Source organism: Hyperoodon ampullatus (assembly GCF_949752795.1).
Source record: "Hyperoodon ampullatus genome assembly, chromosome: 8".
Classification (NCBI taxonomy): Eukaryota; Metazoa; Chordata; class Mammalia; order Artiodactyla; family Ziphiidae; genus Hyperoodon; species Hyperoodon ampullatus.
Genome location: NC_136921.1, coordinates 34,482,864 through 34,510,703, shown reverse-complemented (window position 1 = coordinate 34,510,703; position 27,840 = coordinate 34,482,864). Strand labels below are relative to the sequence as shown.

At 39.5% G+C, this 27,840-nt stretch overlaps 1 protein-coding gene across 1 annotated transcript; it reads right to left on the bottom strand.

Moving 5' to 3' along the window:
* Positions 1-27,753, bottom strand: SUMO1 (small ubiquitin like modifier 1). Its single transcript, XM_079710582.1, has 5 exons — positions 27,667-27,753; positions 13,360-13,434; positions 8,719-8,796; positions 6,172-6,243; positions 1-835 (listed from the first exon to the last, which is right to left on the bottom strand). The coding sequence occupies exons 1-5, from the start codon at positions 27,676-27,678 to the stop codon at positions 767-769; spliced, it is 306 nt and encodes a 101-aa protein (XP_079566708.1). The 5' UTR covers positions 27,679-27,753; the 3' UTR covers positions 1-766.
* Positions 27,754-27,840: the final 87 nt, after the last annotated feature.

Genomic DNA, 27,840 nt, shown 5'->3' with positions numbered 1-27,840 from the left:
TACGGTTTTTACAAATATTTTGTTTATTTTAATGAAGCTGGTACAGACAACGTCCATTTAAAACCCATATCCCAGGCCAAAAAATACAAATAAAGTCAAAAAGAGCAGCGTTCTGCTGTATACACTTCTGCATGAATAATTTTAACTGCTAATGAAAATTAGAACTTTTCTGGGATCTTCTGACAAGATTTTTCTTTCATCTTAAAATGCTTTCTCTTCAGTGAAGCCATCTTTGGAGTTAGTCATTATTTTCACCACCTCTGTCACCTTGACTCCAACCTGATATTCCTCTTCTTTTGGTCCAGACCCTCAGATTTTAAAAGTAGCTTCAAGTTAAGGAAAGGTCATTTTTCCACAGTTCAGTTCTCTGAAAAACTTCCATCTCCCACTGAAAGTCATAGTCCAGGAGTGAAGCGACCACATGCTAGAACTTCAGGGCCAATTGGAAAGTCATTATGAACACTCGCATTAGTCAATCTTATTTATCACAAGCCTGTAAATGCACAGTCTTGGAAAAGGCGGCCTCTCTGTGCACACATGTAATTTTTAAAAAGGAGAGGGCGATATGAATGGGGCTGAGGTTTGATCACCAAAAATCAGCACAATGAAAACAAACAATAATGAATAATGGGCACTAGAATTCAAATTACCAGATGTTCTAAAGAGATGGGGTGCCAGTTTTCAATTCTGTTTTGAACACCACATTACAAAAGAACTATTTTTAAAAATAAAAAAGGATTAAGGGAAAAGAAAAAAATAAAAATATCTAAATTGTTGAACGACCCCCTGTTTGTTCCTGATAAACTTCAATCACATCTTCTTCCTCCATTCCCAACTGTAAGAGAAAAGAAAAGTGTTAGTAGTACAATATAAAAGTACTATTTTTGTTAATTGGCTGCAATTATGTGGCCACTGTTTTAAAGTGCAAAAAGATACAAAAGTAATCCATAGTTATCCTGTTCTAAGAATACTGTTTCCGGGCTTCCCTGGTGGTACAGTGGTTAAGAATCTGCCTGCCAATGCAGGGGACACGGGTTTGAGCCCTGGTCTGGGAAAATCCCACATGCCACAGAGCAACTAAGCCCATGCGCCATGACTACTGAGCCTGTGCTCTAGAGGCCGTGAGCCACAACTACTGAGACCACGCACCACAACTACTGAGCCCACGCGCCACAACTACTGAAGCCCACACGCCTAGAGCCCATGCTCCGCAACAAGAGAAGCCACTGCAATGAGAAGCCCGTGCACCGCAATGAACCCACTCGCCGCAATTAGAGAAAGCCCGCACACGGCAACGAAGACCGAACGCAGCCATAAATAAATAAATGAATTTATTAAAAAAAAAAAAAGAATACTGTTTCCTTTCATCTAAAGAACAGAGAGGGGGACTTCCCTGGTGGTCCAGTGGTTAAGACTCTGTGCTTCCAATGAAGGGGCATGGGTTCAATCCCTGGTCAGGGAACTAAGATCCCATATGCTGCATGGCGCAGCCAAAACAAAACAAACAAACAACCAAGTTTTTTTTTTTTTTTTTTTGCGGTATGCGGGCCTCTCACTGTTGTGGCCTCTCCCGTTGCAGAGCACAGGCTCTGGACGCGCAGGCCTAGCGGCCATGGCTCACAGGCCCAGCCGCTCAGCGGCATGTGGGATCTTCCCGGACTGGGGCACGAACCCGTGTCCCCTGCATCGGCAGGTGGACTCTCAACCACTGCGCCACCAGGGAAGCCCAAAACAACCAAGTTTTAAAGAACAGAGAGGTGTAACTTTTCCTCTGATACTATGTCTATGAAGTCATTCATGTTATTTTGCTGAGCCAACTTCACGTCCCAGTTTATTCACCATATAAAATTTAAATGTTTCTGAAAAGTACCTTAAGGGAGTTTTAAATCTAATGAAACATGTTATATAATAGTTTAAATAATAGTTTGATGGCATATTTTCTAAAACGCATTTTACTTCTAGATGTAATTACCTGATAGAATCTCTTTCAAAAAAACCTGATCTCACTTTGAAATATATGTGGTTTTAGTTAGAAAAATACTGCCTAAGGATTAATTTCTAAGTGGTTTGCTTTGTCATCTACAATTCCTTCTGGCATATAACTATTATTTTCTTTGATAGTAACCACTCAATGTTAAGAAAACTTACTATACTTCTACTCTTATTTGACACCTCCAATTGTATAAACTAGATTTTTCAGACCAACCCTTCTCAACTCTTACAGAAAAGGAAAGGAAAAGAAGAAGAAAATAGACCCTTTAAAATGCCTTATACAGAACATTAAGCAAAGTATAGGCAATTAAGTTTTTTTTTTTTTTTTTTTTTTTTTGCTGTGCTTTATATGCATTGAAATATTCTGGAATTTTTTTCTAAAAGACATTATTAATAATGGTTGCCTCTGAGAAATGGGAATGCAGAGATATCTAAAGTGTATTTTCCATTTTATATACTTTGGTAGTTTGGTTTCCTAATACTTGTATTTATTTTTAACACAAGTATTCTTTATTTAAAAAATAAAGAAGTACATAAGGGGGCTTGGTGTGGCATAGAAACTCAGGTGTTACACTCAGTGAGGCTTGTAAAGGACTGTAAATCTGTTGATTCTGATGTGCAGACAGGGTTAAGGAGCACTGTAATAGACAGACTGAAAACAAAAACTATCACTGTTTCCAATGAACTATAGTGGATCACAAAAGAAATGAAAAATAACATTTCAAAGTTAAGTCCAAGATCAGTATTTTATAGGTGACAATTTTGTGAATTACAAAATATGAAAATGAAAATATGCTAAGAAATCTAAAAATAAAACACAGACTTAAGTGGATTTAGAATTTTTTAAAAGTGATTAACGGGCTCTAGTATTATGGATATCTTGATTGTGATAGACATATGAATATTAAAATAATTATTAATTAAAGAGGCTATTAACTTTTAATTTTAATTGCACATATAGCCTGGTAAATACTGCAAGGACTAAAATTCCAAACATTACAAGGAACCTTTAAATCAGGAAGGCACCACATGTCCTCAAACTATGGAGAATATGAAGCCATCAGCTTTAAGGAGTACATTAGCAGAGGGACTTCCCTGGTGGCACAGGGGTTAAGAATCTGCCTGCCAATGCAGGGGACATGGGTTCAATCCCTGGTCCGGGAAGATCCCACATGCTGCAGAGCAACTAAGCCCGTGTGCCACAACTACTGCACCTGTGCTCTAGAGCCCGCAAGCCACAACTACTGAGCCTGCATGCCACAACTACTGAAGCCTGCATGCCTAGAGTCCATGCTCCACAACAAAGATGAGCCACCGCAATGAGAAAGCCATGCACCGCAACGAAGAGTAGCCCCCGCTCGCCGCAACTAAAGACCGCGTGCAGCAACGAAGACCCAACACAGCCAAAAATAAATAAATTAATTTTTCAAAAAAGTAGTACATTAGCAGAGATGAGTAAACAACAGTACAAAGAGGTCACTCCCTAAATACCTACTCTCTCCCACTGCCCCATTATTATTCTTCTAAGAAAATAAATCTCTTAATGATAGTGAGGGAGGTGTCACTAAAATGTATTAAATATCTTCTGTGTTGCAGAGATTATGCCAAGCTAGGACAGGGAAAATACAACATGAGTTTGGAGTATCTTGTGCCAGACAGTAAGGAAGTACTTAAGAAAGTGGGTAGATACTAAACCTACAGGGAAAAGTTTGATGAGAAAAAGGATAGTCACATAGTTTCATAGTATGTGCCCACAAATTACTCAATTAAAACAGGAAAAATAGTAACTACACAGTAAAGGAAAAAGACAACTGTTAAACTCAATGATAAGGGACTTCAGATACTCCAGATATTACGCCCTGAGAAAGACACATCACCATTTATGTAGTATTCCAGCCAAAAATACATAATCCGAATCTGGTCATGAGGAAACAGAACAGCCCAAATTGAGAGACTTTTTAGAAAATACCTGGTTTGTATTCTTCAAAAATGTAAATGTCATGAAGACAAAGATAGGCTGAAGAACTGTTCCAAATTAAAGATAATTAAAGAGACCCCTAAATAAAACATGCAGATACTGAACTGGATCCTGTGACGAGGGAGAAAATTTATTATAAAAGGCACAATTGGGACAGATGACAAAATTAGGTTGAAGACTAAAGTTTTCTAACAGTGTTAAGTGTCCTGAATTTTATTAACAGTACTGTGGTTATGTAAAAGAATATACTTATTCTTAAGAAATACACACTAAAATATTTAGTAAATGGCATGGTGTATGCAACCTACTCCCAAGTGGTTTGGATGATATATACATATATATACACACGCATATATTATATATGGGGGGAGGGGAATAATAAAGCATATGTAGCAAAATGTTAAAAACTGGTGAATCTAAGTGGAAGAGAGTACAGTTTTTGGGACTATTGCAACTTTTCTGTAAATTGAAAATTATTTCAAAATAAAAACTTTCTAAAGAGATGGAGAGGTGTCAAAAAGGAAAGACGCCAAATTGAAGGGGTCCCCACTGGCCAATATCTAAAGAACGTCATTATTCACACAGTTTCAAAGTATCTCCCCACAAATTACTTATTAATTACAAAAGAAAATGATAACTTTACAATGGATTAAAAATCTGGCAGTTACCATCTTAACTACATGACCAAAGTTAATATTACCCATAGCAGGACAAATGGACATCATATAACTCCTGATATGATGCACTCGGAATTTCACAGCTTCACTCTGTGCTACTCCTACCAAAAATGCAAAACTGAATCTAATCATGAGGAAACAACAGACAAACCCAAATTGAAGGACATTCTATAATACAGCTGGCCTGAATTCTTTTTAAAAATGTCAGTGTGATGAAAAACGAAGACTGAGTAACTGTTCCACATTAAAGCTAAGAGGCATGATAACTAGTTAGAATGCATATCCTGGATGAGATCCCAGGTCAAGTTAAAAAAAAAAAAAAAAAGGGAGGGAGCTATAAAGGACCTTACTGAGACAGATGGCAAAATCAGACTATTTTGATTATATATTCAATTACAGTATTGTATCAAGGTTAAATCACTTAAATTAGATAATTTAACTGTGGCTCTTAGGAGAACAATAACACTGAAATATTTAGGGGTAAAGGGCCAATATCAAATGGCCCACCAATAATGATAATCTGTATATACAGAGAGAACAAAAAGCAAACATAGCACAATGTTAATAACTGGTGCATCTAGGAAAAATGTTATAAAGGAGAATATTATACTAGTCTCATAATTCTGTAAGTTTGAAATGTTTTTAAACCAAAAAACTAATAATAACCATACACTGTTCCCACTATCAGAAATATCAAAAGTGTTATTTTGTATTTGGAGGGGGGAATCTGTATAAATATAAATACACACATTCTCTCTCTCACACGTTATTACTTTCAGATGCCTGGGGGGTGGCGGTGGGGATGGGAATAGAGAGGGTGGAATATATAAACAGAGAAAACAGTCCATACATACAACAAAACAAATAAAGGCACAGAAGCATTAAAAAATGTAAACCAAGATGACAGAGCCAAATATATTAATATACACTAAGCTTCTATATTAAGTTCTCAAAATGGGTCAAAAGTCAAAATTGAACCGTGAAGGTCACCATCATCATGAAAATGTACCAGAAATCTGCCAAATTTGAGGACCATCTGTCCATCCTCAAAAAGACGTAGTATGTGCCTTATGACAATTTCAGTACTCATTTTCTACTTTCCACTTCTCTTTTTACAGGCACTTTTTGAAGGCAATACAAGGGAAGTTCAACCCAAAAGATTATTTTTCTCTTTGACAAATGATATACCAGTTAAATCAGAGAATATTCAAGAAAAGGACAGATGGGCTTCCCTGGTGGCGCAGTGGTTGAGAGTCCGCCTGCCGATGCAGGGGACACGGGTTCGTGCCCCGGTCTGGGAAGATCCCACATGCTGCGGAGCGGCTGGGCCCGTGAGCCATGGCCGCTGGGCCTGTGCGTCCGGAGCCTGTGCTCCGCAACGGGAGAGGCCACAACAGTGAGAGGCCCACATAACGCAAAAAAAAAAAAAAAAAAAGAAAAGGACAGATTAATGGTACCAGTGAACCAAATCATTCAATGCAGAATTAAAAATATGCCTTGAATCAGAGAAGAAATTATACTCACTTCTTTTGGAGTGTGATTATCAGCAATTCTCTGACCTTCAAAGAGAAACCTGAGTGAATTCATGGGAACTCCCTAAAAAGGTAGAAAACATACAAATATACAAATCTTAGAAGAGATAACAGGTACTTTGATGCACAAAAAGCAAGTATGAAAGCTTCACCAGAATATGTAGAACATAATAAAACTAGAGAGCTAATTCTATCATAATTATCATTTACTGAGTACCAACTATTTGCTAGGCACTCCCTGTACCAAGTATTTTATAAACATAATCATAAATTTTCATCACAACAGCCCTGGAAGGTAGGTATTATCACGTTATCTTCATTTTACAGCTAGGGAATCTAAGGTATGGAGAAGGCACACAAGCTCGCCAAGAACTGAAGGCTAAATCTGCTCCTAAGCCTGTGCATTCTTAACCACTATTCTATATAGTTTCCTCTCAAATCTGTAGGCTAACATAAAGATAAAGTCAGATATTGGATGAGCAGCCTCACTAGCTTCCAACTGTACAAGCAAAATTGGTTTTTAAACAGATTAAATCATAGAAATTCGGTAAAGCACAGTAGCAAGCCAGATAAACTACAGTAAACCTGTGATGCCATTTACAGCACTATAAATATCACAAAAGGTATTAAAATATATTTTTCTAATCACTTATTCCACAAAAATAGCTAAAAGAGAATAGGTGGCTCATTTAAAGAGAAATAACTTCACTAATAAGTACAAGTCAATAATCATTTAGTCCAAAAGTATTAGAAAGTTCTGCTCAATAACTAATGTGTTAAGATTTTCACTGTTTAAATACAATACTATCCCAAAAACATCCAAAAAAATTCAAACTATCTTCCAATATGTACTATACTTAAATATATGAGACCTTGCAAACTTACCCTGTATTTGGTTTTAAACTATTTTTTGTGTTTTCTTTGGCCACGCTTCCGGGATCTTAGTTCCCCGACCAGGGATTGAACCTGGGAGCAGTGAAAGAGCCAAGTCGTAACCACTGGACCGCCAGGAAATACCCTGGTTTTAAATTATTTCCAGGGTTGGAACTTCCCTGGTGGTGCAGTGGTTAAGAATCCACCTGCCAATGCAGGGGACACGGGTTCAATCCTTGGTCCGGGAGGATCCCACATGATGTGGAACAACTAAGCCCGTGCACCACAACTACTGAGCCTGCACTCCGGAGCCCACAAGCCACAACTACTGAAGCCTGCAAGCCTAGAGCCTGTGCTCCACAACAAGAGGAGCCACCGCAAAGAGAAGCCTGCGCACCGCAATGAAGAGTAGCCCCTGCTCGCCACAACTAGAGAAAGCCCACATGCAGCATCGAAGACCCAAAGCAGCCATACATACATACATACATACATACATACATACATAAATAAAAATTATTTCCAGGGTTATATTAAAAATAAACATGACTGGGCTTCCCTGGTGGCGCAGTGGTTGAGAGTCCGCCTGCCGATGCAGGGGACACGGGTTCGTGCCCCGGTCCGGGAAGATCCCACATGCCGCGGAGCAGCTAGGCCCGTGAGCCATGGCCGCTGAGCCTGCGCGTCCGGAGCCTGTGCTCCGCAACGGGAGAGGCCACAACAGTGAGAGGCCCGCTTACCGCAAAAAAGTAATAATAATAAAAAAATAAACATGACTGACAAGGATGGAATATTCTTTGATTTTAATTGCAGGATCTTTCAAAAAAGAAATATCTTATGTTGGAGTCAAAAAAGTTTCTATAGAAACCAGTCTATAAAATCAAAATGGAAAGATGATTCAGTCTCTCTCTATTGGGTAAGTATTCCATACTTCAGATATACTGAGTGTCCCATTCCTTGTATATCAGCAAATATAAGAAAAAATTATCAAGCCTCTGTGAACTGAGTATAGAAACTTCTAAAGACTGTAGACTCTGAAGCATAAAAAAGAAAGCTAGAAATTATACTAACTTGATGTTATATTATCTCCCCAAACCTAGTACCTTCAATTCTGGATCAGTTTAGTTTTCACTTTTGCACTGTTTTTTCTCAATAATCAACTCCCTCATTTACAGATGAGGTAAAAAGACCATATAATTTTCTTCAGAGTTGTTGTCAACAGTAATTGACAATGTATCCAAGTACCTACTAGCATATTGCACTTAATACATGTTCGTTTCCAATTTTAGCTCCCATCATATAACAAACGTGAGCTAGTTGAGCCTCAATTAAAAGACTTTACTGAGCATAACAATTAATATCAAAAACAGAAACAGGGAATTCCCTGGCAGTCCAGTGGTTAGGACTCTGCGCTTTCACTGCCAAAGGCGCGGGTTCGATCCCTGGTTGGAGAACTAGGATCCCACAGTCCATGCAGAGTGGCCAAAAAAAAAAAAAAAAAAGAAACAAATGTTTATTGTTTTACTTATCTTAACACCTAGATGATCTCTTTCTTCTCGCAAAGTCCTAACCATTAGACCGCCAGAGAAGTCCCAAAGGATTACTTTTCTTTTGACAAGAAAAATTAATGATATATAAAGCACTGAATTTAATATTATAACATACAAACCTGTCTTTGACAGTATGATTCTTTGAGTTTCTTGAGATGTGTTGTCATTTTCACTTTGAAGTGAATCTCACTGCTATCCTATGGAGATATGAGGGAAAAAAGTCACTCTCTGTGTAAGCTATTTGCTTTGCTTGAAACAAAATTACTTAATTACACATATACTACAAATAGAAATGTATACCTTGTCTTCTATATTTTCCCACCAAAATATTCTTTTTAGCATTCCTAACAGGTTTATTAAAATACTCTAATAATCCTCAAAGTTGCTATATACCCATTTCAAAATAAATTTAATAAAACGAACATAAAGATAATCTGTTTGGGGTGTTATAATTAGCAGCATAAGTAAAAGTATGTATGTGAAAGAATGCATTCCTTCAGAACTGCATGCCTATTCTGTTTTCAAAATGAAAATGTGAACTGTCACAAACTCCCAAAGGCAACTCAAAACAAAAAGTACCCCCACAACTGAAGTGTGACTGAAGACGGTAAAACCTACAAAAGGGACGTTGACCACAAAATAACAGACACTTACTCCTGCCATAAAAAGTCACCACACAGAGTCTGGCTTCTCTTGCATGAGTAAAATGAGTCAGTCAAATTGATATATGGGATCACAGATAATTTTTTCTACCCAGACTGTCAAGTAAACTACCAGGCAACCATCAGAAAAAAATACTGGCACTTGCATACTGTAAAAATTTCAAAGCCAATCCTAATGATTACATATCACATTCAAAAATACATGTTAGTGGAAGTTGCATGTTTTGTTTGTAACTATAATTTTTTAATTATTTATTTGTGTGTTTATTTTTGACTGTATTGGGTCTTTGTTACTGCGTGCAGGCTTCCTCTAGTTGCGGCGAGCGGGAGCTACTCTTTGTTGCGGTGCGCGGGCTTCTCATCGCGGTGGCTTCTCTTTGCTGTGGAGCACCGGCTCTAGGCACATGGGCTTCAGTAGTTGTGACACGTGGGCTCAGTAGTTGTGGCTCGTGGGCTCTAGAGCACAGGCTCAGTAGTTGTGGCGCCCGGGCTTAGTTGCTCTGCAGCATGTGGGATCTTCCTGGACCAGGGCTTGAACCCGTGTCCCCTGGATTGGCAGGCGAATTCTTATCCACTGCACCACCAGGGAAGCCCTGTAACTATAATTATTTTTAAAAAAAAACGGAATTCCCTAGCAGTCCAGTGGTTACGACTCAGCGCTTTCACTGCAGGGGCTGGGTTCAACCCCTGGTCAGGGAACTAAGATCCCGTATGCTGTGAGGTGTGGCCAATTTTTTTTTTTTAATTTATAAATAAATAAATACAAATTCTTGTCCTATGTATAATTTCACAAACAGACAAAATTTCTAGAGCAATACCTCACACCATAAGCTAAAATCAGTTCCAGATGAATTAAAGAGCTAACATTAAAAAAAATTTTTTAATATTTTCTGTTCTTCTTAGGGAGACTTTTTCCCTAATCTTGACACTGGGAAATCCTTATTTTAAAGCAAGATTTTAACTCAGAAACCACTTAAAAAAAAAAAAAAAAAAAAAAGGAGATTGATAAATGTGACTTAATAAAAACATAAACCATCTAGACAGTAAGAAGCACCACAAAAGTTAAGAGACCCTGAAGAAAATATTCACAACATATATAACAGACAAGAAAAATCAAGAAAATATAAAGCATTCCTACAAATCAGTAATTGTTAAAAAGGTAATCCATGGCATAGGACAAACATACACAGGCGTACCTCATTTTATTGCACTCTGCTTTATTGCATTTTGCAGATACTGTGTTTTTTTTACAAACTGAAGCTCTGTGACAAACCTGAGCTGAGCAGGTCTACTGGCACCATTTTTCCAATAGCATTTGCTCATTTCAGGTCTCTGTGTCACATTTTGGTAATTCTCTAAATATTTCAAACCCTACCCCTGCAAAAAAAAGGCTCACTGAAGGCTCAGATGATGGTTAGCATTTTTCAGCAATAAAGCTTTTTTTTTTTTTTTTTTTTTGCGGTACGCAGGCCTCTCACTGTTGTGGCCTCTCCCGCCGCGGAGCACAGGCTCCGGACGTGCAGGCTCAGCGGCCATGGCTCACGGGCCCAGCCGCCCCGCAGCATGTGGGATCTTCCCGGAGCGGGGCACGAACCCGCGTTCCCTGCATCGGCAGGCGGACTCCCAACCACTGCGCCACCAGGGAAGCCCTAAAGCATTTTTTAACTAAGGTATGTACATTGGTTTTTTTAGACAAAATGCTATTGCACACTAAAACTACATTATAGTGTAAACATAACTTTCATATGCACTGGGAAACAAAAAATCCATGTGATTCGCTTTATTGCAGTGGTTTGGAACCAAACCCGCATGTCTCTGAGGTATGCCTGTAAATCAGTGGAATAAAATTGACAGCCCAGAAGTAAACCCATATATATCTATGGTCAATTGATTTTGACAAAGATGTCAAGCAATTCAATGCGAAAAGGACAGACTTTTCAATCAATGGTCTGGGACAAATATATAGCCACATGCAAAAGAAAGAAGTTAGACTCTCCTTCAAACTCATACAAAAATCATTCATAAAGTACTCAAAATGATCGAAAACTTAATGTAGGGCTTCCCTGGTGGCGCAGTGGTTGAGAGTCCGCCTGCCGATGCAGGGGGCGCGGGTTCGTGCCCCGGTCCGGGAGGGTCCCACGTGCTGTGGAGCGGCTGGGCCCGTGGGCCATGGCCGCTGGGCCTGCGCGTGCGGAGCCTGTGCTCCGCAGCGAGAGAGGCCGAAGCAGTGAGAGGGCCGCGTACCGCAAAAAAACAAAAAAACAAAAAAAAAACAAAAACAACTTAATGTAAGAGCTAAAACCATAAAAACCTTAGAAGACTCTATAGGTATAAATTTTTGCAACCCTGGATCGGGTAATAGTTCCTTAGATATGACACTAAAATCATAGCTACAAAAGAAAAAATAAATTCAATTCATCGAAATTAAAAACTGTTTCTGCAAAGGACATAACCCAGAAAGTGAAAAAGACAACCCAAAGATGGGAGAAAACATGTGCAAACCATCTATCTGATAAGGATCTAATATCTTAAATATATATGACGAGTTATTATAACTCAAAAATAAAGACAAGTAATCCAATCTAAAAATGGACAAAAGATCGGAATAGACATTTCTCCAAAGAAGATGTACAAATGGGCAATAAGAACAGGAAAAGATACTCATCATTAACCATCAGGGAAATGCAAATCAAAAACACAAGATACCACTTCACACTCACTAGGATGACTATAAAAAAAAGACAACAGCAAGTATTAACTAGAATGTAAAATAACAAACCTTCATACATTGTCGGTGGGAATGTAAAATGGTGCGGCCACCACTGAAAACAGTTTGGAGGCTCCTCAAAAAGTTTTAAAAAGTTACTACTATATTAGACCCAACAACTCCACTCCTAGATATATAGAGAACTGAAAACATATCCACACAAAACTTACAATGAATGTTAATAGCAATATTATTCATAATAGCCAAAATACGAAAACAACCCAAATGTCCATTAACTGATGAATGGATAACAAACTCGGTATATCGTACAGTGAAATGTTATTCAGCCATAAAAAGGAGTGGAATACTGAAACATGCTACAATTTGAATGAACCTTGAAAATATTATACTAAATAAAAGAAGCCAGACACAAAAAGGTCACAAATCATGTAATTCCATTTACATGAAATGTCCAAAATAGGCAAATCCATAAACGCAGAAAGTAAAGTAAATTAGCGGTTACTAGAGGCTGGGGGGAAAGGAAGATGGGGAGTTACTGCTATTGAATACACTGTGTCTTTTTTTGGGTGATGAAAATGTTCTGGAATCAAATAATGGTAATGGTTGTACAGCCTTGTGAATATACTAAAGCACCTAAATTATACATTTTAAATGATGAATTTATGGTATCTGAATTATATCTTAATAAAAATTTTCAAAATAAGATGATCACAGAAAATAGGAAAAGGATATGAACACACGATTAACATAAACTTGACAAAAAAATTATACCTCATTGATAATCAGAGAAATGCAAAATAAAATGTCTAGCTATTACACTGGCCCAAAACTGAAAGACTGGTAATATCCCATGTTTCAGAGAATGTGGGGAAATGGTACTCTCATACTTCCATGGTGAGTGTCTACTAGTTCTTTCTTTTGTCCCTTAAAAAAAAAAAAAACTAGGAAGATGCATTCCTCCAATAATTTTCAGCTAACCTTAATTATCTGTTAACATCTCAAAAAGAGTCAATAAGATACAGGCCAGAGTCTGTAGAAATAAGGTGCCAAGAAAGAGAAAGGGGTCAAGAAAAGGCCTGAGAGGCCCTTTGGTTTAAGGGCCCTAGCATTATCACTCAAGAGTAGTCGCTACATTTGCCATCGAAGCACGCTAACCAAGAAAAAAGTTTTATTAGAAGAAATAAGGTGATCTAAATCTGCCTAGCAGAGCAATTAAGAAAACAGTATCACCCTCTTCTGCCTCCAACAGAGGCATATGTAGTAAATGAATCGCCATTTTTAAATAACTTGCCTTAGTTAAATCATTTTCTCTGTGTGTCAGAAGTCATTCACACATTCCAGGGTCAAAGGAGAAAAATAATGAAACTCACCTGTCCAATGACTTTGAGTTTAATATATTCACCTTCCTTCTTATCCCCCAAGTCCTCAGTTGAAGGTTTTGCCTCCTGAAAGAAAAGTACATATAAAGATAAAAGTTCCTATATGCTATTTTAATTATTCACCCATTACTTTGACTTAAGGTACGAAATTTGCACCTGAAAATAGAGCGAGCATTTCTGAGCTCTGCCAGCCAATTAAGCAAAAAAGGTCTTAAGTCAATTACTCTCTCAAACACCAGTTCTAAAGATCACTAAAAATCAAGAAAGAAGTCTCTTTTACTATAATAATCCTATAGTAATGGTTCTAAAACTTCACTGAGCATCAGAATCACCTAAAGTACTTGTTAAAAGACTGCTGGGCCTCACACCCTGTTTTTTATTCAGTAGGTCTGGGGTAGGGCTGTAGTATACATTTCTAACTAATTACCAGGTGGTGCTATTGCTGCTACACAAAGGAACAACCTGGAAACCATTATCTTCAGTCAACTCCTATTAGTCATAGGAAGCTCTTCTCCATGAATCCTTAACCAAACATGTTGAATCCAAGATTATTTTCTCACAACCTACTGGGAGAAGTTAACTACTCCAATTACAAAACTGTACTAAGAAACATAAATTAATCATATTAACATAAGCAAAGTCTACTTAGAAAGGAAAATCAAATAGCAAAGTATTGGCCTAATGTAGTCTTGAGTCAAAACAAATCAGTTTTATATCAGCTATTATTTTAGACTATCTGAAGCAGTATATACGATTTTAAAAGATTAGGCTTGGCTGAAAAAAAAAATTAGGAGACTTAAACTGGAATAAGAAAAAAGCCCAAACAGAGTAAGTAGTAAAAGGAAAGAGGAGACAAAATTGGAAGACAGAAGAGTATAATCCTCTTATAAATTATATCAGAAATAAGATAATTTCAAATGAAGGCATACTGAAAAGAAAATGAAGTTAGAATAGACTAGTTAAAACAGCTTTGCCATGAAGTATCTAAGAAAAGTAAGCCATTTTTAGTAAAGGCGTAGCTTGGTAAATTTCAGTCAATGGTGTGATAAAAGTGGCTTTGCCGGGACTTCCCTGGTGGCGCAGTGGTTAAGAATTTGCTTGCCAACACAGGGGACACGGGTTTGATCCTTGGTCTGGGAATATCCCACATGCCACAGAGCAACTAAGCCCCTGCGCCACAACTACTGAGCCTGCACTCTAGAGCCCGTGAGCCACAACTACTGAAGCCCATGCGCCTAGAGCCCATGCTCCGCAACAAGAGAAGCCACCGCAATGAAAAGCCCGCGCACCACAACGAAGAGTAGTCCCCGCTCACCGCAACTAGAGAAAGCCCATGCGCAGCAATGAAGACCCAATGCAGCCAAAAATTAATTAATTAATTAAAACAACAAAAACAACAAAAAGTAGCTTTCCCATGCACTTTACCTTAGTTTGGCCACCATATTAGTCACTTATTTAAATATATGCTTTTTTATGATTCACAGCAATTTTGAGCTGTTAATCCATGCTCGATAAGAATATAACTAACTATACTGTATTTCAGAAGTAAAGTAACAAGGCCATTACCTGTTTATCTCATGCCAGTAAGTGAAAACTAACAAACTCTTTAACATTCAAATTTTATTGAATATATTAAACTAGAAGTAGCTTTTAAATTTAAGATACAGGCTAGAGTCATGGGAAATGCTTAGATAACAGAACTGACTTCATTAGTGTGAAACCTTGCCTGTTTACCATTCTGCAGTACTTTCAACATTTGCTGACTACCGCATATTATGGCAGCAGGCCAAATTAACCTTCTTTAGTGAGACAGTATTTCACCTGAAAACTAGAAGACTGTCTTCAAACATAGTCTCACAACCACATTTCTAGGAATTTATATTCAGAGTAAACAGTTCCTTCTTCCTTTACATATCTAGAGAGGACAAGGACAGCTTACTCCACGCAGTGAAGGGCAACAAAGAGCAAAGAAGCCCTGAGTTCTCTTTAACTAAGAGAAGGGGCGTTAAGAAGCTTTACAGGAGTTACCACAACGAGAAAAACATCCCCGGGCAACCAGAGCAGCAATGCATCAGCATAATGGAAGTGATTTTGCTCCAGTGTTTCCTAGACAGGGTAGCTACAGAGGCTACTCAGAACAAAAGAGTTCTTCCCCCTTCTCCAATCCATTGTCCACACTGCTTCAGAACTCCTTCTAAAGCACAGCTTCTCTGACTGTAATAACTACCCCTAACAAAAAGGTGCTTTAAGGCCTAGAACCAAACTCCTCAGCGCCTCATTCAGTTCCTCCATTACCAAGCTCAATTCTCATTTTTCTCTCTCCACTTCCTTTACAAACCACGGATTTGGTTAAATTGGACTATTTGCTATTCCCTGAACATGTCTATAAACATTCTTCCACCTTCAGCCCTTTGCTGTTCTTGTTTCCTTTACCTGTAATACATATCCTCTCTCAACCTCTCTTGAAATCATCTCACAAAAATCCATCCCACACATCACCTGAAGTCCAGTATTTAAAAAAAACTCTTCCAGGAACCATGGCACCCCTCAACCTTCCAACTGGGATTAATATTTTCCTTTAACGCTCCCACTGGCAATTTATTCATATCCTTTATGGCATTTATTCTCAATTTAAAAACACTCCCCCTTTACTGTCTTCTCGAGGAGTCAGCCTCATCTTTTTCTTCAAACTTATGAGAATACTCAGCATTTGCTGTTTCCACTTTTACTCTCAACCCACTGAACTCTGGTTTATACCCCACCATTCCACTTGACACTTCTCTCACCAAGGTTACCAGTTCAACTCCTTATTGCTAAACCCAGTGGACAATTTCAAGTCTCATCTTTAACCAACAGATACTTATGACTTCTTCCTTGAAAACTCTCTACCTTTGGCCTCCAACATTCCATTGTCTCCTCATCTTGACCACTTCCTTAAATGCTGGTGCTCCTCTAGGTTCCATGTCTTTAATCCTCTTTTTCTTCTTCTTCCTGGGTGACCCATAACTCCAACTACCTCTCAAATACTAATGACTCACAACCATCCTCACCAACCTGACAACTTTTCTGAGTTTCACTCATTTTTTCAAGTGTTTGAACATCTATCTCCACTTTGGATGTCCCCATAGGTACCTCAATTTAAGTGTCCAAAACTGAATGCATTATCTCTAACTCCTCTGTTAGCTTTAACTCCTCTTTCTGAAAACCAAAATCAAAAAAAACTACAATTCCTCCTGGATTCCCAATTACAATAAATGGTTACCATACACTCAGCTGCCCACAACAGAAATTTAGTAGTCATCTTTGGCTACTCTTCCTCTCTTAAATCTCACACTTAATCATTCATCATTCTGACAATTATATCTCTTAGTGACTCTCATTCTCCATTCCACTGCCTTAGTTCAGGCACTCATTGTTGCTCATTAGCATTACTGCAATAGCATAACAAATGCCCCAAGTCTAGCTCCCCTCAATTAATTCTTCCCAACTACAACCAGAGCCATTTCTCTAAAATGCAATCTGATCTGCCGAGAATCTTCAGGATTAAGTTCAAACTCCTTAGCCAACATACACTGGTCTTCCGTGGGCTGGTCCCTGCGTAGCAATCCAGCCTTGTTCTCCTACTTCTCCTGCTAATAATATCTTTTGCTCCAGCCACAATGATCTACAATTCCTTAAACATGGCACCCTCTACCTTATCTCCACTATCTCTGTACATGTTAATCACCTCTGCTTGGTATGCCCTTTCTTACCCTATTCGCCTTTCAAGACCACTCAAGCATCACTTCCTACGAAATGATTTCCCTCATCACCCTCTTAAATGTTCCCATACTGCTTACTTTAATCTTGTTATAACATGTTTGCGTATCTGCGTCTCCCACCAGATTGAGTTCCTTATTGGCATGCCTTACTTGTCTCTGTATTTCTGGTCAAGCACAGTGTTTAGTATATATTTTGAAGATACTCAATACGCTTGTTAAATTAACATTTTCTGTGACAGTTTTGTATGTCTTGACTTCCCTTACAAGGGTCCAAGTTTTTCATCTTTATAATCTCTGTAGTGTCAGGCAAATACCAGGCAATTATTTAATGCTGGCTGAATTAAGCTGACAGCACTATTTTCTGTATCATACCACAAAATCTTACTAACGCTTCATACTTCTACTGTACACAATAGTCAATACAAACAAAATCCTTTCAGCGTTTTATATTCACAGTTGGGAATAAGAGATAATTCACTTCAATTTCATAAGAACATGTGAATACTAGGATTTGAAATTTCCGAAAATAAACTGCCACTTTCCCTAGTCACTCCATTTTGGTGATCTCTTCCCAACTCTCAAGCACTAGAGCAATGTCATCTACACCCACTTGTTTGATAGCCTCATGCTTGCCTAATGCAGTCATCCAACTTTTCATGTGCTATCTTTTTTTTCTTTTCCTTTGACAAACTAGTCTGGAAAATGAGAAGATCTTGGACAAAAAAGGCCAAAGTTTGTCTCCAGTGATCTTAGTGTCTTTTGTATGCCTACTTTCCTTCTCTCCCCTGTAAAAAAGCAGCCAATACAGAATGGTATGGCACACTAGTCACAAAACAGTGAAAGCATTCAGCACTGGGTGTGGGACAGTAGGTCATCAGAGAAAAGAGAATCCCAGAGAGGGCTGGTTGATTTGGCTGGAAAGGTTACACAGCCCCAGAGCAGAAGAAACTGGTAATGTAAAGAAAAGTAAACGTATGTACAAGATCAAAGACAGGAACTGGAAACCTCTAAATTCTCTGGTCTGTGTCATCTAGAGATTAAATCATGGTAACTGGAACAGTAAAAGGAATTTATCAGACACCAGGCACTACCAACTCTTCTTTCCAAGATATAAATTAAACAGCTTAGAAATAGAAGATAGCTGGATCTGAAAAGAAGAACTGGACAGGAAAGGACAGAGAACACAACAATCCTCATCTACAAATGTATAGAATTCAACAGAAGAATTTTATTGTGCCATTTCAAAGTCAAAAGAACAAGAACTTTGCTAAAAATCACTATGGCCATCAGTATGTTGACAATTCAATCACAGGAAAACAGCACCACACTTAACTACCCCCAGTCAGTCACTGACTCCTCCAGTTGTACAAGGATTGTCCATTCTTCTGAAAGAGGGGAGATTCTGGGGAAAACTAAAAATAAAGAATACATTTACTCTTATTTGATGACATTAACAAACGTGTTCAATTTTAAAGGTCGGACAACAGTATCCTGGTTTTGTTAAAAGAAAAAGTCCTTCTCTTTTAGAGATATACATTGAAATATTTGCAGATGAAAAGACACAATGTCTGGGTTGGTTTCAAAATGATGTTATGAAGTGGAGTGGGGTCATGCAAATGAAATACGATAGGCCAAGAGATGGGTATATGCGTTCAATTATATATAAATTTTTCCATAATAAAACATTTCATTAAAAATACATTCAGGGCTTCCCTGCTGGCACAGTGGTTGAGAGTCCGCCTGCCGATGCAGGGGACACGGGTTCGTGACCCGGTCCGGGAAGATCACACATGCCGTGGAGCGGCTACGCCCGTGAGCCATGGCCGCTGAGCCTGCCTGTCTGGAGCCTGTGCTCCGCAACGGGTGAGGACACAGCAGCGACAAGCCCGCATACCGCAAAAAGAAAAAAAAAAAAAAAATTGGATGATTCTAATAACTGTATCCATTATTTAAAGATACAGACCCCCAAATTACAATAAAGTCATCTTCCTCATACTTCAATGGATTTACCACAATTCTAAAAATACACACACACATATTTTTTCAGTGCATGCTGCCTATGTTCAAATTTAATGAGACAGTACTAGACATTTGGAATAAAACTGACCAGACTTAGCTCCATAACTTGAAGGTTTAAGTCAAGCTGTCAAGACACTGGGACTTCCGTAAATTTACATTCAACCCTAGAATTGCAGTTAAACACTAAACAAAGGCAACTTCTCAGGAACTAAAAATTATAATTGAAAATCCCACTGGTTGGACTTCCCTGGTGGTGCAGTGGTTAAGAATCTGCCTGCCAATGCAGGGAACTCGGGTTCAATCCCTGGTCTGGGAAGATCCCACATGCCGCAGAGCAACTAAGCCGTGCACCGCAACTACTGAGCCTGCACTCTAGAGCCTGTGAGCCACAACTCTTGAGCCTGCGTGCCACAACTACTGAAGCCCGCGCGCCTAGAGCCCATGCTCTGCAACAAGAGAAGCCACCGCAATGAGAAGCCCGCACACAACGAAGAGTAGCCCCCGCTCGCCACAACTAGAGAAAGCCCACGCACAGCAACGAAGACCCAACACAGCCAAAAATAAATGTTTTAAAGTTAAAAAATATATATATATATATACTTATATTAAAAAAAAAGAAAAGGAAATCCTGCTGGTTATATAAACCCTACTCTCTGCAGCTAGACTACGGACCTATGCAAAGCCTAGAACAAACTGGCTTCACTGTATCCAAAAGTACTAGCAGGCAGATTTAGAGGTATGGCAGACATTGTTAATTACCTATCCAGGATCCATTTCCCCCTCTTCCTTACAAAGGGAAGCCTAAATTTGCCAGCCAAAAAAAAAAGAAAGAAAAAAAAAATTCTAATCTTCTCTTATGGCCACATGATGCAGTGCTGGCCAAGCAGATAGAAGGTGACATAATTTTTGCTGGTACATACTTTTTGGCATACTTTTATCCTTTGCTCCATCCCTTTCTCCTGCCTGGAACAAGACACAAAGTAACCTTCCTGGCAAGGAGACAAGCATCAGAGTGAAGACACCTGCTAAGGACAGAGGGGAAAGAAGTATGAAGGCATGGTGGAGCTGCCTTACCATCCCTGAACTACTTATGTCCGAATTTCTTGTTTCATTAGAAAAATAAACTGCAAACTTGTTTAACCTACAATATATCAGATTTTCTGTTATTTAGTCCAAAAGCAATCCAAATTGACATAGGAGGTGCTCTAAATAGGTAGCATTTGGCTTATATTAAAAAACAGCTCTTAGAAAACCAGCTCAGTGTGCATCAAAAACAGAATAGTTAAGTAAATTGTGGTATAGTCATACAATGGAATGCAATGTAGCAATGGGATTTAACAACATACAACTATACACAATAATATAGACAAATCTCCAAACAATGCTGAGCAAAAGAAGCCATACACTGAAATATATACATACTGTATGATTCCACTTATAAAAAGTTATAATGTATAAAAGCAGGCAAAACTAATCTATGTTAGTAGTCAGGACAGTCATTTCTTTTTTTTTTAAATAAATTTACTTATTTTTTTTATTATTATTATTATTTTTGGCTGCGTTGGGTCTTCATTGCTGCGTGCGAGCTTTCTCTAGTTGCAGTGAGCGGAGGCTACTCTTCGTTGTGGTGCACGGGCTTCTCACTGCAGTGGCTTCTCTTGTTGCGGAGCACAGGCTCTAGGTGCACAGGCTTCAGTAGTTGTGGAACGTGGGTTCAGTAGCTGTGGCACACATGCTCAGTAGTTGTGGCTCACGGGCTCTAGAGCACAGGCTCAGTAGTTGTGGCGCACGGGCTTAGTTGCTCTGCAGCATGTGGGATCTTCCCGGACCAGGGCTCGAACCCGTGTCCCCTGCATTGGCAGGTGGATTCTTAACCACTGCGCCACCAGGGAAGCCCTGAACAGTCGTTCTTAATCTGGGTGCTGGCTGCATGGATGTGACCAGTTTGTGAAAATTCAGCAAACTGTACATTTATGTACACTTTTTCATATATATATATTTATCTTCAGTAAAACCTTTAAAAATATCTGACCCTGGCTACTGAGAACAGCAGGTCCAGCAAATAGAACTCCACCCTTTCTTCCTTCAGGTCTTTTCCTTCAGATTCTCAATAGCTCAGTAAAAGCAATCAAATGCAAAAAGAATGGTCAAAATATAAAAGTATAACAAATACAACATATCTTTAAATAAACTTAAGTCGTGTTGCAGGAATTCCAAATTTTAAACCATAAGACTAAGGTACTCAATAATAGGATCTGTGTGGCCTTACCCACATGACTTTTTAAAAGTAGAATATCAGAGAATAATCTACAAAACACACACACACACACACACACACACACACAATTTTAATACATTCCAAAATGGGATACCAAACATGACTTAGAGAAAATGGGAATTCCCTGGTGGTCCAGTGGTTAGGACTCAGTGCTTTCACTGCCTGGGCCCAGGTTCAATCCCTGGTCGGGGAACTGAACTAAGATCCCACAAGCAGCACAGGATTATTATTATCCATAGCAATGGATAATATCCCAATGTCCTGGAAGAAGCAAATGATTCAATTTTGGAGATAAAGTTCCTAGGTCTATTGCTAATAGAACTAAAGATGGAGAAGGTATGCAAACACATCGTAAAAGGAAAACTACTGCATGACAACCAAGCCTTCCTCAATAACAAAACATCATGGGAATTGAAAGAGGAGGAGAAAGATACCTGCTGCTTCACGTTTTTGAGGCAACCTTTCAATTCTAGGGCCTAGAATGCTGCCTGGAACATCAATAAATACTTGTTAAATGAATGAATCTGACCACTCATTCCTTTTAAAACTTTCACTAAGTATTCAGTCACTCTGCTAGGCACTTCAGAAAAAAAGGGTGAATAAAGCCTGATTCCTGACCCTGGAAAGCAAACAGTAAAATGGAGAAAGGCACTTAAATAAATGATTACAACACTAAATATATAACCTATAATAGAAACATTCTAACTGGTACGGGGGGCTAATGAGTGTCAATACATATTTGACAACTGCTTTACAGTTTTGAAATCTGAACTACTCCACTAACCCTCATGAGTACTTTTTTTTAAATTAATTTATTTAATTTATTTATTTTTGGCTGCGTTGGTCTTCGTTGCTGTGCGCAGGCTTTCTCTAGTTGCGGCAAGCGGGGGCTACTCTTCGTTGTGGTGCGCGGGCTTCTCTAGGCGCCCGTGCTCCGCAACAAGTAGTTGTAGCACACGGGCTCAGTTATTGTGGCGTGCAGGCTCTAGAGCGCAGGCTCGTTAGTTGTGGTGCACGGGCTTAGTTGCTCCACAGCATGTGGGATCTTCCCGGACCAGGGCTCAAACCTGTGTCCCCTGCATTGGCAGGTGGATTCTTAACCACTGCGCCACCAGGGAAGCCCCCCTCATGAGTACTCTAACATAATAATCATACTCAGTTTTTAAAATACTATTAAATAATATTCAGGTAACATTTTATTTGAAATGTTTTATTATAATCAACATTTACTAGCAGCACTTCATAGATCTGTCAGAGAGAAGACAGAATACATCATTCCTCTCCTGGGGCATGGAATGTTTAATGTATGTATCACTAACTAAATGCTCAAGTCATAGCTACAGTATGCAGCTATGTATGTTAATACTTATTCTTAACATACTTATAAGTATGTTAATACTTATTCTATGACATAAATAGTATATGTAATTATGAACTTTAATATACACCTAGTTTATCATATTCTCCTGCTATCTCAAGCTAACAGAAAGATCAGCAAACATCAACAACAGAGAGATATAAAGAATGCTGCAGGGAATAACGCTATCCTAACAAAAGAAATACAATTAATGTGGTAGATTAAGGATAACTGCAAATTCTTTGTTACTCTTCCTATTAAGAAATGGAGTTTAGGGCTTCCCTGGTGGCGCAGTGGTTGAGAGTCTGCCTGCCGATGCAGGGGACACGGGTTCGTGCCCCGGTCCGGGAAGATCCCACATGCTGCGGAGCGGCTGGGCCCGTGAGCCATGGTGGCTGAGCCTGCGCGTCCGGAGCCTGTGCTCCGCAAGGGGAGAGGCCACAACAGTGAGAGGCCCGTGTACCGCAAAAAAAAAAAAAAAAAAAAAAAGGAAATGGAGTTTAGATGCCTTTCCCTTGGTGACTATAGTTAATAATACTGTATTGTATATTTGAAAGTTGCTGACAGTAGATCTTAAAAGTTCTTATCACAAGAAAAATTTGTAACTGGGAGATTGGGATTGACAATATATACACTAATATGTATAAATAGATAACTAATAAGAACCTGCTGTATAAAAAATTAAATAAAATTCAAAATCAAACAAAAAAGAACATTTGTAACCATTGTGGTGATGGATGTTAACTAGACCTATTGTGGTGATCATTTCACAATATATACAAATACTGAATCACTATGTTGTACACCTGAAACTAATATGTTATATGTCACGTATATCTCAATAAAAATAAATGCCTTTCCCCTAATTTGGGCTGGACTTAGTGATTTGCCTGACCAACAGAATGCAGAAGTGGCTTCCAAAGTTAGGTTCTAAGAGGCTTGGGGTTTCCACCCAAGGTTCTCTAGAACACTCTCTTGTGAGCCCTGAGCTGCCATAAGTCTGAATATCCTGGGGTCCCCATGCTCAAGAGAATACATGATGAGGGCACTCACAGAGGCCTTGAGACTATATGAAGAACCCATCTGTTACAGCCCACAGTCATGTGAGTAATCCCAGCAGAGGCCCCACACATCAAGGAGCAGTGATGAGCCCAACCCACAGAGCCTTGCCCAAATTGCAGATTTATGGGCAAAACAAGACTGTTGCTTTAAGCCATTACATTTTGAAGTAGTCTGTCAGGTACCAACAGATAACCAGAATTACATAATGCTTCAAAATCCTTGGCTAAAGATAAAAGGAGATCATTCAATCAATATCTCTATCTCTCTCCCTCTCTGCCAGCCCTCTCTCTGAGGTGGGGATGGACCGAGTAAAACTACTACAACAGATTCAGTCAGCATTTGAAGCAAATCAGTCATCCAATTATTACAAATTAACAGACCTGAATTGAAGAGATGAAGTCCATGCTGCCTTTCATGATTCTAATATGAAAAAGAAACACTATAAATGTGAATGTAAGGAAGGAGGAAGGAAAAATATTTGTACAAATTACCCTTACCAGTTTGATATTAAACTTCTTGTTCTACATAAGTGCTCAGTTTTGCTGCAACGTGAAATTAGGCTAAAAGTGAGCACCCAATCAGGTCTCTATTATTGGTTAAAGGCTAGTCCTTCACCTTTTTTGAGGGATCACATACCCCTTATGAAAGCTATGGATCCTTTCTCCCTAAAAAAATACACATGCACAAATATAACTTCATACAATTTCCATACAATTTCAGTGGATTTTCAGCCCTTAGGATTCATGATCCTCAGGTTTAGAACCTGTATTAGAGGATTATTCAATAATGGTACACTGGATAATGATGGCATTGTTAGAATTATAAGAAATGATTTCATTCAAATTCCAAAAATAATCATTTTTCATTAGTCAATGGAGAACCCAGCAATTCAAGTCTTGTGTGACTTTAATGTCCACCTATTTTAACTTGAAATTATTACTCAATTCCAATATCTTAGCACAGACAATAACCTTCTGAGAGATGCCTTAGAAAATACATCGTTCTAAAACAACCTGGTTTATATTGTCTTTTGGGGACAGTGGTTCAGTCTCATGCTGCTGATATGGCACAGTAGTAACTTGGGATTCTTACTCTCACTCATAAGCCTCATCAGGGTAAGAGTTCAGCTTCTTATCTCTTTAAATCCTTAGCATCCCAACACTAAAATTATACTGGGTCCCGATTATTATTAACAACGATGTTGGTCAATCAGCCTAGAGCAACAGTGCTCATACTTTATGGTCACAGGACTCTTTTACACTCTTAAAAATTATTTAGTACCCCATAAAGCTTTTGTTAGGTTGGTTATATCTATTGAGGTTTGCAGTATTAGACACTGAAACTGAGAAAGGTTTTATATACATATTAATTCATTTTAAGATAATAAACCCAATATATATTAGCAAATAATGTACTTTTATTAAAAATATTTTTCATGTTGCCATTTACGAAGAAAAGCTTTTTTTTTTGGCTGCGTTTTGTCTTCGTTGCTGCGCATGGGCTTTCTCTAGTTGCGGCGAGCAGGGCTTACTCTTGGTTGCAGTGCACGGGCTTCTCACTGCAGTGGCTTCTCTTGTGGCGGAGCATGGGCTCCAGGCACGTGGGCTTCAGTAGTTGTGGCACACAGGCTCAGGAGTTGTGGCTCGCGGGCTCTAGAGCACAGGCTCAGTAGTTGTGGCGCACAGGCTAAGTTGCTCCACGGCATGTGGGGTCTTCCTAGACCAGGGATTGAACCCATGTCCCCTGCACTGTCAGGCAGATTCTCAACCACTGCACCACCAGGGAAGTCCCGAAAAATATTCTAATAATAGCAATATGAAACACTGGTAAGGATATGATGATACCCTCATTAAATGGTACTGTGTATATAAATCACAATTTCTTGAAAGTAGCAATGAAGCATCAATCTTAAAAAATACATATTTTTCAAAACAAAACTAGTAAGAAAAGTGGCACTGTTTTGCATTTTTGCAAATCTCTTCAGTGTCTGGCTTAACAGCAGCTGGATTTCCACATCTGCTTCTACTGATACATTTCAATCTGTTGTGATATACCAGGTCATGTCAATCTCTAGAAAACTCCACTGAACACTCATGAAAGAATGACAGTGGAAAAGACAATGTCCTAGTATTATCGTGAAAACTGTTTTGGCCTCAAGGACCCCCTGAAAAGAATCTAAACAACCTCTGGCCTAGAGGCACCTGTTAGTGGCCTAGGTCCTTTATTTCTTCCTTCAAGTCTCTTTTAAATGACTGGAATTCAAACTGGAGCAATAAATTCTACAATTTACTGTATAATCCCTTCTGTACACTGCTCTTTTATCAGACTATAGTAAATTTCAACAGGCTTCCTAGCCACTTCTGAGCATCAAAATAAAAGGCTGATGAAATTAAGCATTTACACCTGTTCTTTCCTCCCTGGTAACCAAGTAAACAACTATCTAGGGAGACAGTTATAATGCCATTCCCATACCAATTTGGGAATTAATCTAGACTGTTAGTAAGAAGATCCACCCAAAACTAATCTAGATTATGGTTTAACCTTAAAAATATAAATGTACATTTTGCGCAACAGTACAAATCCACAAAAGCCTCACTTGCTCTCACCAAGTGGTACAAAACTGAACTGGGTTAAAAACCAAGGGAATAAGTGTGTTAAATTTAAAAGTTCAAGTACATTATGGGGTTGAATGAGAAACAGTTTTCTAGATAACTATCACTAAACAAGCAAAAGGTCCAAAAATACTTTAAAAAGTCAAAGTCGTCTGAGCAAACAAAACAAAGTCCAGACAAAAAACCTATAAAGTAAAAAACTAGCCATAAACATGGTTAACTAGAAAAGGAGGAAGAAAAGCTTACCACGTAGACTCGAACACTCCTGATTGAGTGCAAATCCCAAGTAAATTCTTGACATTAACATTCAGATGCAGCACTCTGCTATAACTAGAAGCTTTCTGCAAATGTTCTGCTACTGCTCTACATACACGAAGTTTTCCTATCCTTTTCCTCAAAGGTATCAGTCATCTTCATGTTAACGCCCAGATGAAACGCTTTCTGTTGCTCTAGCAGTTTTGTTCTACTTTGTTTCTTGATTATTCTGAGTTCTCTCCTACAACTGGAGAGCTACTGAACCAATCCCGAGTAAGAAATGGGAAAGTACAAGAAAGAGGCGACAGCTCTGCACACCCACACGGAAAAGGACTCAGAGCAGAGCAGAGCAGAGGCAGCCCGGCCCCAGCTGCAATCCGAACGGAAGGCAGAGCTTTCCAGGCTCCCAGCAACACCAGACAATGTCTCCCTCCCCCCCCGCCCCCACGTCCCCACTCCAAGACTATCTAAAGACTAAGAACCCAAAAGTGGAGTCCACCCGCTTTTCAGGGCCACGGAGGCTCCGGGGCAGGTATTCTCTCCCGTTACATAACTGGGGCCTAGGGCCCTGCTTCTGCAATGGGTCCTCTGAAGAGGCAGGCACACGGGTTCCCCACGGACCCTCTCGGGAAAGTAGAAGCTGGGCTCTGCACCTGGTCGGCCCCGGAGAAAGAAGGGAGACGACTTGAGGCCGCGACCAGAGGCGCTGGGGCACAGCGGGTGATGAGCCAGCCAGGAGAGGGGCAGGGCGGCTCCCGAAAGCCCGCGGCAGGCCCGGGCGTCTCCGGTTCTACTCCACTCCCCTCCCTCGCCAGCCCAGTCCCCACCGGCCGCCCCCTCCCCCATTCCGCGCTCCCCTCCCCCGCGCCTCCATCCCGGGCCCCAGCCGAGTGGCTGGCGGACGTGCAGAGTAAGGCCTCGGCCACCGCCATCGGATGGCTCCCAGGCCAGTACCTGGTCAGACATGGTGACGGTGGTCTCCCCCAGGGTCTCCGCACAGCAGCGGCCTCGGGTAGGCAGTACCTCGCTCCGGGGTTTACAAATCCGTCTCCCTTCCCCACAGCACAACACCGCGGCTGGAGGGACTTCCGGTACGCCTGGCGTCACTTCCGCTACGCGCTAAGAGGA